The 12,200-nt window shown below is 43.0% G+C and overlaps 1 protein-coding gene across 2 annotated transcripts in view; it reads right to left on the minus strand.

Moving 5' to 3' along the window:
* Positions 1–12,200, minus strand: part of LOC117491560 (solute carrier family 45 member 3) — a 35,212-nt gene that overhangs the window by 2,927 nt on the left and 20,085 nt on the right. For both annotated transcript variants that reach the window (XM_034141611.1, XM_034141612.1), the window contains 3 exons: positions 3,491–3,681; positions 2,750–3,413; positions 21–286 (listed from right to left, as the gene is read on the minus strand). In XM_034141611.1, coding sequence (XP_033997502.1) covers positions 21–286; positions 2,750–3,413; positions 3,491–3,681 — 1,121 coding nt within the window. The remainder of the gene's footprint in view (positions 1–20; positions 287–2,749; positions 3,414–3,490; positions 3,682–12,200) is intronic.

The following is a 12,200-nucleotide window of genomic DNA, read 5'->3' on the forward strand; positions in this document are numbered from 1 at the left end:
GTTAAGACATCTTTACATACCTCTTTCTCCTTGTGGTAGTGGCAGGTGAGTGTGTAGGGCAGAGTCTGCAGTGTGGCGTACGCATATCCAGTGAGGGAAGCCATTACAGTGACCAAGACCACACTTTTGGACAGGCAGATGACCAAAGCAGAGAAGGTGAAGGTCACCATGCTGCTCATGTAGACCCACCGAGAGCCAAAGTGTCGAACCAAGCGACTCATGACCAGGGAGAAGAAGGTTGAGGTAGCACACTGCAGGAACAGGCCCAGGCTGCCCATACGGATACCTGGAAGAATACAATGGAAGTTCAATTTATATTATGTCGTCAGTACAGATGATCTTGGATGATGCGAGTACCTAAATAAACACATTTAGTCAGTTACAGTTGACCTTAACATGTATCAGTGATTTTACTCTTGTGATGTGTCTTAATGACAATCTCAACCCATAGTAGCAAAGGGAAACTTGAGAAAAACCAACAGTCACTACCACTAAAGGTAAACACAATGCTCAAACAATAATATTACAACTGCTTTTCATAAGAAAGTCACCTAATGTGTTTTTTTAACCAGTCCAGAACAATTACACAAGCTTTTGCAGCCTCTATTTGACCTCTGCCATTACACTTGATGTGAACATGAGCATTTACATCTTTAGACAGAATCACAGAAAGCAAGTTTTCAGTCATGACAACATTTGTAATACATTTGAACCTTAAGGCTTGTGTTTACTGATGGAAAATTGTTCCATCTTTCCCGTTTATCCACACATATGCTTCACCCCTGAATACAAGGTTTTTTTCCATTAAAGTAATAATCTATGGAAGAGGGAGTGACGACATGTCTGGCTTTTATTTATTTCTGCGTGCTATCAGCCTGATCTCCCAGCTCTCAGAACAGTGAGGGTCAGGAGTTCAGCAGCGGAGTAGAGAATCACTTACGGGAAAGGAGTACCTGGATCATATTTCTCCTGGAAAGCAAAGCTGCCGAGCCCACTTTACAAACACTACAGAAGCTAAGCACCGAAATACAACCCTACGAGATACGGGGCAGAGCTACAATGCTACTGAATCTGTGCAAAGGGAAACTGCTGCATTATGGGTTAAAGTTTCATAGATAACTACTTTGTATCCCCGTAGGAACATGATCACAAAAACATAAAGCAGCTACTGTTAAAACAACAAGGAACTACAGACAAAGCAGAATACTTTGAGCAACATCTGCAGGGTGTAAGATGTGGTTAAATAACATCCGCTGTGTTTCAGATTAAACAAACGCAGCTCAGTCTCAGACAGGCCTCAGCATTGTGTGCTTTGGCCGTGTACCTGACTTGAATGAACATGCTCTTTGTGTGCCGATTCCTTGACATTAATTCTTTGTGAGTGTGACATTCCTCGTGGTCCAGCAGGCACAGGGAGGAGAGACAGAGGGAAAGTAAAAAGTAAACAAAGTGGGGAGGGAGGGAGGGAGAAGAAAAGAATGTGGATGGAGGGATGGAAATGTGAAATGAAAGAGGGAGAATGGTGTGAGAGAGAAAATGAGGATCAGGGGAGGAGAAAACAGGTGGAGGGCAGTAGGAAAGTTACAATTTAAATCATAAAGGAATGAGGGGTGATGGAAAAGGGAAAAAAAGGGCGAGACAAATGGTGGAAGAAAGGAAGTTTGGCGGAACGATAAACTACACTTGACTCCGACATGACTCACTGTGTTAATAAATATCATGGACAATAGTTCTAACTCTCATTCATTAACATCAGCGCTTTTACGAACCTTTCCCCTTTTACGGTTCTTTCTCAAATTGTCTGTTAAAATCTACCAAAGAAAGAAGTCTTCCTCTTACACCACTTACAGCAGATTTGGTTGGGTCTATCTAAAAAGTTATAAGTAGGTAGAAACATAGGCACAGCATTTGCATAGCTTTACACTTTAGCCATTCAACTGTCTCGCAGGATTTGTTAATCAAATTTAAAGAGCAGGAACAGGAAAAGCTGCATTTTTTTGTTGTGCTATTTATAAGTGCCAGGGTAGGAAGTCATACCTGAAACTCCTTGGAATGACAATGCGATAAACATACTTGTCCCTAGGCATACCTACACAAAATGTTCACCATCTCATTTAAAGTGTCCTGACAGAGAATCTATGGTAACTTCTTCTCTGCTGTCTGACACTTTGACAGGAGCTCAAATGAGGGCAGCAGCAGCAGGGCGTGCAGGAACACAGGCTCCGTCCTCCACCTGTGCCCGAGGAATGTGAGAGCATCCTGCCCAGCTGGGACAGCTCAGCCAGGACCCCGAGCCACTTTATGGTGGAGGAGGTGAAGACACCAAGGAAGGACATGTCTCACTAGCTCAATGTGAGTTTGTTTCATTCTATGTTGTCACGATGAGGGAAATGAGAAAAAAAAGTTTGATCGAAAATGTTTTCTGTACTGTGTTACCAGTTCTTTACCAGGTTAAAAAAAGCTTTGCAATGATTTTGTATCTCAGTTCCTTAAATAAATGGATTTTGAGTAACATGCCGGGAAATATAGGATGCCAGGGTTAATTTGTTTGTTGTTGTAATACTCATTTCAGCCACAAGAGGCTGAGAAGCACCCCTTCCTCGTGTAATGTGTTCTTTCAGGGGAGCATTCATTTCTTCAATTGGAACAAAAGGGACATAAAAGTTGACAAAAAGAAAGAAACACAGAAAAAGATGTTAAATTAAGCTAACATAACACATTATTGTACTGTATAACGAGGAGATCTGACCTTCATCGTATCGTTGCTTGGACACGCTTCCCGGTGATGCGCTGGGCACGCCCTCGTAGAGGCCTTCCCCCACAAAGTCTGTGTAGAAAAGCATAAAAGACATGACGGCCATCCAGCTGCAGAGCTGAGCCACACACAGCTGCCGCATCACCCGCGGGACGTGGCAGTAGCTCCTGTAGATGGCGGGGGTCATGGTCCAGCAGGTCCTCAGCAGGCACAGCAGGGGGCCGGACTTCAGGAGCCTCAGCTTGCACTTCAGCAGGTAGCAGCAGGAGCGCGGCACCCCGCACCGGGCCCCCTCTATCGTACCGGGCCCCGCCTCCAGCAGAGATCCAGGTCCCGCCAAGACGCTGCTGGGACACGAGGGTTCCTCAGACACCTTCATGGTGATGAGCACACTGGTGACGAAGATGATGATGAGGATGGAGAAGAGGCACTCGGCCTGGCCTCCTAGGTAAACAGAGAGCAGGCCACTACTCCAGTCCAGTGAGGGGAGCAAATATCCCACACAGCCTCCCAAGCTGACCATGAAGGAGAACATGGCAAAGGCCTGCCCGCAGTCCTCCTCGTCCTTGTAAAGGTCCGACAGGAGAGCCTCTAGTGGTGTGAAGCACACCTGTCCACAGAAGTCAAGAAGCCCCACCCCGAGGATAAGGAAGCCCACCTGTAGCAAATGGTAGAATATGTGTTAATTCCCGTCTTGTAGGAAGAATTCATAAAGACAATAAGCAGGTGTCTTACCTGGAGGGTGCGCCCGCCCCAGGCAAAGTGTGCAGCCAGTAAGTCGGCGTTGGGAATGATGAAAAGTGCCAGAAGAACTCCTAAAGACAGCAGCCAGATGAACGGCCGCCGCCTTCCATAACTGCTGTTGCACTGGTCACTGGCTGAGCCAATGAGAGGGATGAACAGCAGGCCGAGCACTGGACCAATACCTGTGGACAGAACCAGAAGTACAATGTGGTTAGGATAGAAGAACACGAGGAGGAGAGAAAGATGCAGATGTCAGGGGCAAAGTAGAAAGAAATGTGGATATAGGAACCAGGTATTTCCCTTCTAAAACACTGTCACACTTGTCAAATATGTATGACATCTTTGAATCACACTTTGCATTTCCACTGATACTTTCAGAGCAGATTTTCACAATATCCCACGCCAGAAACACAGGCGTCGGATCAAATCGCTGTCAGTTTTAGTGGCTTAAAACAGCTTCTGACTGGTAGACTGGTGTTTCTTATCCCTCAGCATGTCTTCTAACAGTCGTGTCTCGTCTTCCCTGCTGCTGCACTACCGGGGGGGGGGGGGGGGGAACTGCATGTGCTGCTCTGCCATCATCTCAGACTGCTGGTGCTGTTTTCTACAGATGGCCCGCTGCCTGAAGGTAACCCTCCCTCAGCTCAGCCTCCACACGTTGTCGGTCTGGCTAATTAGAACACACCATGATACATGGGATGTTCACATACAGCCACACATGCAAGATCGAACGCCGCCCAATCTTCGCAATAGGGTTTGACTTTTAAGAAGTAGCCTGTGGAGTTTTCATGATAGACAAGGATGATTTTTCTTGCAATGTTTCTCATCAACAGGCAATTTGTGTACGCACGGCCATATTGTGAATTCATGTCTGGGCAAACGTTAGTGCTGTCAATATTTCGGTATTTAAATCAAAACCAATTCTGGATTCAGTAGATAGAAAAGATAATTTCGTCATCTACTGCAGTCCACTGTTTAGCAAGTTACGGCATGAAAGCAGATTAAAGTGGGTATAATATTTTGGTTTTCACGACATCAATTCAAAATCTTAGAAGACAAGACAATCAAATCTTACATGGATTGATTTTTCACCTGATCCGTAATGCATGCAAGACATAAAATACTAAGAATTCTGGGACATTTTTATCAAAACATCGCTGTTAAAGCACTACAGGAGTGAAAATAACTCCACAGCAAAGAAGAATTAATAAAAATATACAACCTTTGCGCTTTCTACAGTTTGACAAGAAACCCAGACAACACTTTGTGCCTTTCTTGTGTCTGAAATAAAGCTTCAAAACCTTGAAAAAGCAGAAAGACCATACAGAGAGACAGATAGACAGACACGAGGACTGCAGCCCCCCCACCACATTTCTTCTTGCTGCAGCTGTGAAGGCCCGTCATAACAATCCTCACCATACAGCTGGAAGACTTAGGCTGGTGCCCCACGGGAACGAAAACGGGTTGTATCCGCATATTTCTCTTGCGTATAGCCCTTTTTGCCATACGAGGCCGTAACAAAACGATAGAAACAGACCCCGCAAACGACAACGGGTCCAAAGGTGGATAGATCTGGGAACGGAGCGCTCTGGGGGGTCCAACGGCTCCGTGTGGTAGCCTCTATACGATCATTTTGCGATAATGACGACGCAATAGCCCCGCCTCCCCCCACCTCTGCTGCTCACCCCCGCAAAAGTACACTGCACACTGAATTCAGATTATTTATCTTTATCTCGATATGGACATAAACGCGAGTGAAGTCTAATCTGACAGGACGGAGACACGCAGCTCCTGCCGCTGTGAAGCAGCGGGAGCAAAACACACACTTCAAGTTAGATCATCACCCTTAGCTATTTTAATTACCTCTCAAACTAAACTAGTTATAAATATGTTTATTTTTACTGTCGAGTCACTCATTACTGGATCAGCTGCTGCATGAGACAGACACTGACGCTGTCAGAAGAGAGGAAATAGAGACAGCCTCTGTGTATTTTATCATTATATCGTCGTTATTCATTCGTTTTAAAGCTCAATAAATAACAAAGAAGACCTTTGACCGGCACTTTTATAATTTTGTCCGGAAGATTTAAACTTTTACACACGTTGACCGGCGAAAAACTCTGCCCGGATCCCTCGGCCCCCACCGGAGAATAAACAGAAGGGCAACCATGACGACCATGCTTCTTCGCTGCTTTTTGTGGAGGAAGTTACAGCACCACGTACAGGCTCGGCATATGTACTGCAGCTTTTTCCAGCGGTTGGAGCTAAGCGGAGCTGTCTCGTGTGAACAGACACTATCCGGTGTATATTGCGTGTGGACGGAAGCTTTTTTGCGATTGCGATTGCGTTAATCCTATGCGTTTTGCCGTATGCGTCCTCGTGGGGCACCAGCCTTACTGTCTCACATATATCCCCACTCAGTAGCTTCTCACTGCTATATACTATACATCACACCAAAGCATGCTTTACAGCCTCTGAATACATTGCAAGCTGTCTACACACACACACACACACACAAATCAGAGTGTTGTTTAACACACACAATCGATATAACATGTGTCACATTCCCCAATGCACTTTGTTACTTATAGACCAAAATAATGCTTTAAATAACACGAGTAACGGACACCTCAGTGTCTTCTCGACTATCAGAGAGGAAACTAGAGAAAGAAAGTAACAACTGGAGGATGAAGCAGCCAACAAATGGCTTTCAGATCAAGTAGAAAGCAGCCATCTGAGAACCTGACACTTATGCGCAGGGAAATTAGCTTTAACCCTCCCAAGACACATTATCTATCTTCATGCAGATAACACTCAGGCACTCCATTATAACAAAGCAAGATTAGAATTAGGTTGAGTGCCATTTCCAGATTGGTTTACAGGAACTACACAATCAAATCATTTTTCTTGATATCACCGGCAGCTGTTAGAGGAGTAGAAGTGTATACCGTTTAATTCTTTATACTTGAATAGTCACTTCTGTGGAAGACAGATAATGCAACTATGCACACTGCGCACAAGTAAACTCAGTTACAGTGAGCAAACATATACCGTACCGACGATGCAGACTGTCAGTGGGGACACGCATGTCACTCATTTGTGAGCAACCAGATGAGTGACATTTTTATAAAACAAACCCGTCCAGCTTGATGTTTGCATTAGGAAGCGTTTGGATAAATTCCTCCAGGCTATTGATAGATTGAAGAGGTCTGACGCAACTGAAGCCACGAGACCAAACTGAATTATACGTTATCCAGACATAATGGAGCAGTCATCAGCTGCTCCACAAGGCCACAGAGCTAAATTAGCCACGTTTTACGACTCTTCCCAGAATCCCTAGATGATGTCGGTGTGTCTCATTGTAAAAATGAGTAAAATCTTTGGTTTCTTGTGCGAAAAAAAGAGAAAGATATAATCACATTAACAACCCTAGATTAAAATGTTCTTTTTTCATTGAAACCGTTACAGATTCCTTCCACAGTATACTAATTGTAGAGGATATAGTGTTGTAATGCAATATATTGTAAACTTGTTCTTGCATTTTTCCATTATCAAAAATAACTTGAATTGCATGACCACAATATACTTTTTTGAAGATGTCTGTGCCGTTTTGATTCAAACACAAGCTGCATGCATGATACTTATATTTAAAATGTGTGTGTTGAATTTAGTCAATGTGTACATTTTGTACATTTTAAAGATATTTCAGCAAAAACAATGTTTTCTATTTTTTTCCCTGTGTTTTTTGGTGGCAACCCTATTTTAGACTTATGTTAGAGGCTCTCAGTTTATCCTACTAACATCTGGCATTTTTTTTTATACCAAGGAGGGGTGTCTTTAACAGCAGGGGAACAATGTCTCTAAATTGCTGCTGTAAAGCAAAATGCTTCTTCCAGTTCAGATCCACACTGTAACTCAAATTCCTGACAGATCCCATGCTAATAAATACAGGACATTACATAAAACAGCATACAAAATACTTAGGAAAATTAATTGATTGCTATTTCCTACATTACACACATATTACACCGTAATTATACCCATGCTGTTACTCCCATGTTATACCAATGATACACCAATATCACAGCCCGTAATTACACTGTTATTACACCCACATTATGCATTAATATACCCCTATTACACCCATGTTATACCAATATTAAACCGTAATTACACTACCATTACACCCATTTTAGACATGGACACAGCCTGCCAAATGACTGTTTCCCCTAGGATACGGATAACCATTTAAGGGTTAAAGGTCACCTATCATGCAATTTTTAGGCAATAGCATAGGTCTCCGACAGGCACGTGCACACAGACATCAAAGTGGGCTTGAGCCCCTGCCCTTTTTCTTCCTCCAGAGAAAGTGCCCTTTTTTTCCCCTTTTTTATTTTTTAAATAAATGAATATATATCTACTGCTGTTTGCGCACAGTTTTCCTTTCCAAAAATATATTGATTGATCGGCAGTCACTTCAAACAGACAGATAGCAGCACCTCCCACCTTACAGTCCCATGTTATGCCGGCTTTTCTTGGCTTATTTTGAAGGTGAGTGGTGATGAACAAATGACTAAGCTGCCAGTGCCTCGAGTTTACAGCTAAAAGACAATAACAAATATAGTTAACTAAGGCTACTAGCTAATGGATAAGTTAGCTCAAGGTTTAGCTAAGGCAATTTATCATGGGCATACAGGCTAATGTAGCCTACTGTACTTAAGGGGAGACACTAAAGATGAATACAGTAAAATGTGTATCTAATAACGTCATCACAATCGCTACATTGATATGCAAATTAGGCGTTAACTAGGACACTAGTAATAAAGTACTATTTTATCTCTTATCTTATCTTGATTAAAATGTGCTAATTTGCATGCAGTTACCAAGGCATTGCAGGTGAAAACGATAAAACAAACAAAAAAAATGTTCACCTCACAACTTCCCCAGATAGTTACTTACGTCAAGTCAGTATTTTCCCCTGAAATGTTGTGCTTAAATGCAGATTAGCTTTAAATCTATAGATAACTTCATCATTTTGATTGTTGGCTGCTCATTTAATAACTATTAATTTTACTAGTTTGTGGTCTGCTCTTGTGTGTAGTGAATATAGAAGACCATTGTCTCTGTGTTAACTATATTTAAAAGGGGACCTATCATGCAAAATGCACTTTTGTACGTCTTTTATACATGAATATGTGTCCCCGGTGTTCCAGGGAACTCACCAAGTGTCAGAAAACACAACCCTCTCTATTTTCCTCCATACCCAAATCTCTAAAAAAGGGGCTGCAACGGATCTGATACAGACTGATCCAGATTTGAACACTTCTATGTCGTCACAGAAGTGGCGCTACGGCTATTGGGCCAACTCTCCACCTATCAGGGGAATGTGGGGTTGGGCCACGGCCGGCCATTGCCGCTCGAAAGCGCTGGAGACGCTGTAGTACATATGCCAGGCCTGTAAGTGGCGCTGTAGTCTGCCACAAAAGCAGCGAAGAAGACTTCCCGCCCATAGTTACCATGGTTACCCTTCTGTTTATTCTCCGCTGTGGCTTTTTTTCTCCCTCCCCGAGGCAAGCGTTTGCTCCCGCTGCAATGCAATCCCTCCCCGTCGAGGCAAGCACTGTAATGCTCTCCGGTTAGTCCACCAGCAGATGACAAACACCCACCTCTCCGCCTCTTCCAAGGAACGAGGGGACCGTGCGGCAGAGTTTGTTAGGTTTTCTTTCGCCGGTCAAGATGTCCGTTAAAGTTGAAATCTTCCGGACAAAATTAGAAAAGTGCCGGTCAAAGGTCTTCTTTGTTATTTATTGAGCTTTAAAACAAATGAATAACGACTCTATACAATAAAACACGGAGGACGGAGATCTTTTTTTCTCCCCCTCTTGACTTGATCAGAGCACGGCTACCCTCTCCTGCAGGGGGGCGTGGTCAGCAGAATCAGCCCCGTAGACAGCAAACAGCACATAGAGCGAAATGAGGCATGGCTAAAATGCATGATCTGTTTGGTATTTTGAAAACAGAAACGTATAAATATACCTTATATAGGTATGGCCCTACAATATATCATTTAAATATAGCATGATAGGTCCACTTTAACTTTTTTTTTTTTATATAAATGATTATGGGAAGTGCCCTTTTTCTCACTTGAGCTCCCGCCCCCCAAAATGTCTGTGCACGTCCCTGGTCTCAGATATATACTAATGTATAAAAAAAACTTGTCTCTGAAGCGTTTTGCTCAAAATATCAAACAGATCACCCATTCTAGCCATGCCTCATACCCCTTTATGTAACTTCCTGTTACTAAAGTGCTGATTCATGGTATAAAGCTTTAAAAAAAAAAAAGAGAGAGAGGGGGCGGAGCTTATGCCTGCTCATGCGGGAGCCGGCTTCTTCACACATACTAGGCTTGTTTGAGACAAGCGAGACCTGCGCAGACCTGCGCAATTGCGATCAACGTCTTGCTAGTGCGTTGCATGATGGTTAGTCATTTTGTCCGACTTGCTCTGGAGGCTCGCCTACATGAGACGTTGAAATCTCGCGGGACAAAGACGCCCGCAGACTTGAGAGCGAGGCGCGGCGAGGCGGCGCAGTTTCTCTCCACGGGCTGCGGAAGCGACATGCTTGATGGGAAACGACTTGCTGGTATCTCGAGCTGAGCGCTCATTGGTGGGTTTTACCCCGTGCTGGTGATGAAACTCTCCATTGGCTCGGCAAAAGTGTGTTGTTTTGTGTCAGTTTTACGTCGCCACTTCCATTCACATTTTTCATCATTGTTCCACAATGTTTATCATCATTAAATTAATATCTATATATTTGTATACTACACTTGCACTGCTTACCGTTGTCATACTTTATATATCTTAGCATATTCATACAACACACTGTTCATACTAGGCTAGGCTACTGTGTATATAGTGTATTCATACCCCTCACTGTTTTTTCATCATTCAATTTATTCTATATTTTATTCTGTAGATTGTGTACATTACTTTTCACTTTACTGCTTTATGCACTCCTGGTTAGAAGCTAAACTGCATTTCGTTGTCTCAGTACCTGTAATCTGTGCAATAACAATAAAGTTGAATCTAATCTTGAGCAGGAACAAATGTATTTACTTAGTACATATCTGACATTAACGATTAAACACATTTGTCCATTCTTAATCAATCAATCAATCAATCAATGTTTATTTATATAGCCCAATGTCACAAATGTTACATTTGTCTCAGTGGACTTCACAGTTTGTACAGAATATCAGTATGACAATACGACACCCTCTGTCCTTACGTTTCACATCATACAAGGAAAAACTTCCAGAGAAAAACCCACAGTTTAAAGGGGAAATGAGAGAAACCTCAGGGAGAGCAACAGAGGAGGGATCCCTCTCCAAGGACGGACAGACGTGCAATAGATGCCGTGTGCATTTATAAATGCAAACCGAGTCAAGCCGACTCCGGAGGTGGCAGTATGCACCTTAAAGTTGTTTGAAATCCGCCAAAAAACCGAAAGAAGAAGAAGAAGAAGCCGACTCCGAGCTGTCCGACTTCAGGCGAGCTTTTTGAGACCTCCCCCGGCTGCGATCGGCTATTCTCGTCTACTTTCGAGGCGAGCCGCAGCTCGTCTCAAACAAGCCTACTTTCTCCAGTACTGGTTAGCTCTGAGTGTTAGCGATGCTTGCTAATGTAAACAAGACCAAATTACCTCCAAAACAGGTCGGGCATTGATTCTGATAGCGAGTTTCTGATAGTGCTGTGGGTCCACCACGTGGGTGCCATCCGAAATAACGTCATATCGAACGCAAATCTGGTCAGCTCCGTTGTACCACCGTTTTCAGAGATTTGCGCACCGAGGAAAAGAGAGAGGGTTTTATTTTCTGACACTTTGCGAGTTCCCTGACACACCAGGGACACATATTTATGTATAAAAGACATTAAAAAGTGCATTTTGCATGATAGGAGACCTTTAAGTGAATATATGTATATATATATATCTGCCCTATAAAAAAGTAATACAAAATACACAAGTTTACTTAGACCATGACGAAAATGTTATCCTTTCATAAAAAAGCAGATGAGATTTAGTGGAATCAAAGTTGCTTTTTGTTTTATAATGCTGGAGGTGAAGTGAATTCCATGAAATGTGAGAAGCAAGGGTCGGTCTGCAGATGGTGGCTCTTCCTGCGGTACTTTGCTCTCCTGCTGCTTTTCAATTAGTGCCGATAACCACCTCAACAAAACAACAGGTGATTTGTGTTACGGCCTCAATTATGTCTTTATGACCTGCATGGAACGGAAGATAGGAGCCCTGCGGCAAAGTTACGCCTCCCCCTCCACCTCATAAACTTGGCTGCTACTGGACAAGTTCACATCTTTATGTATACTAGTTAACAGTCCTTGGACGGTACCAGCCTACTCCTCTCATGGTGTTTACAGCAACTAATTAAATAATATTCCATTTGTATTATGACTTAAATGTTATACAGCTAACAGAGTCTTCAGACTGAAAACAACAACCTATTTATCTCTAGCCCCAGGACAATAGACTAAGTAATGCAAAGTAAATAAATGGCACTCAAGGGCTATAAAGATGTATCATTTGAAACACTTGGACAAGGAACACTCACTTGTGTGGTCAATCAACCAGCCACAGAGAGCATGGTCGATTCAGTGTACTTGTGTGTATGCACGATAACTAGAAATGT

Source organism: Trematomus bernacchii, unplaced genomic scaffold (assembly GCF_902827165.1).
Source record: "Trematomus bernacchii unplaced genomic scaffold, fTreBer1.1, whole genome shotgun sequence".
In the NCBI taxonomy this organism is placed as follows: Eukaryota; Metazoa; Chordata; class Actinopteri; order Perciformes; family Nototheniidae; genus Trematomus; species Trematomus bernacchii.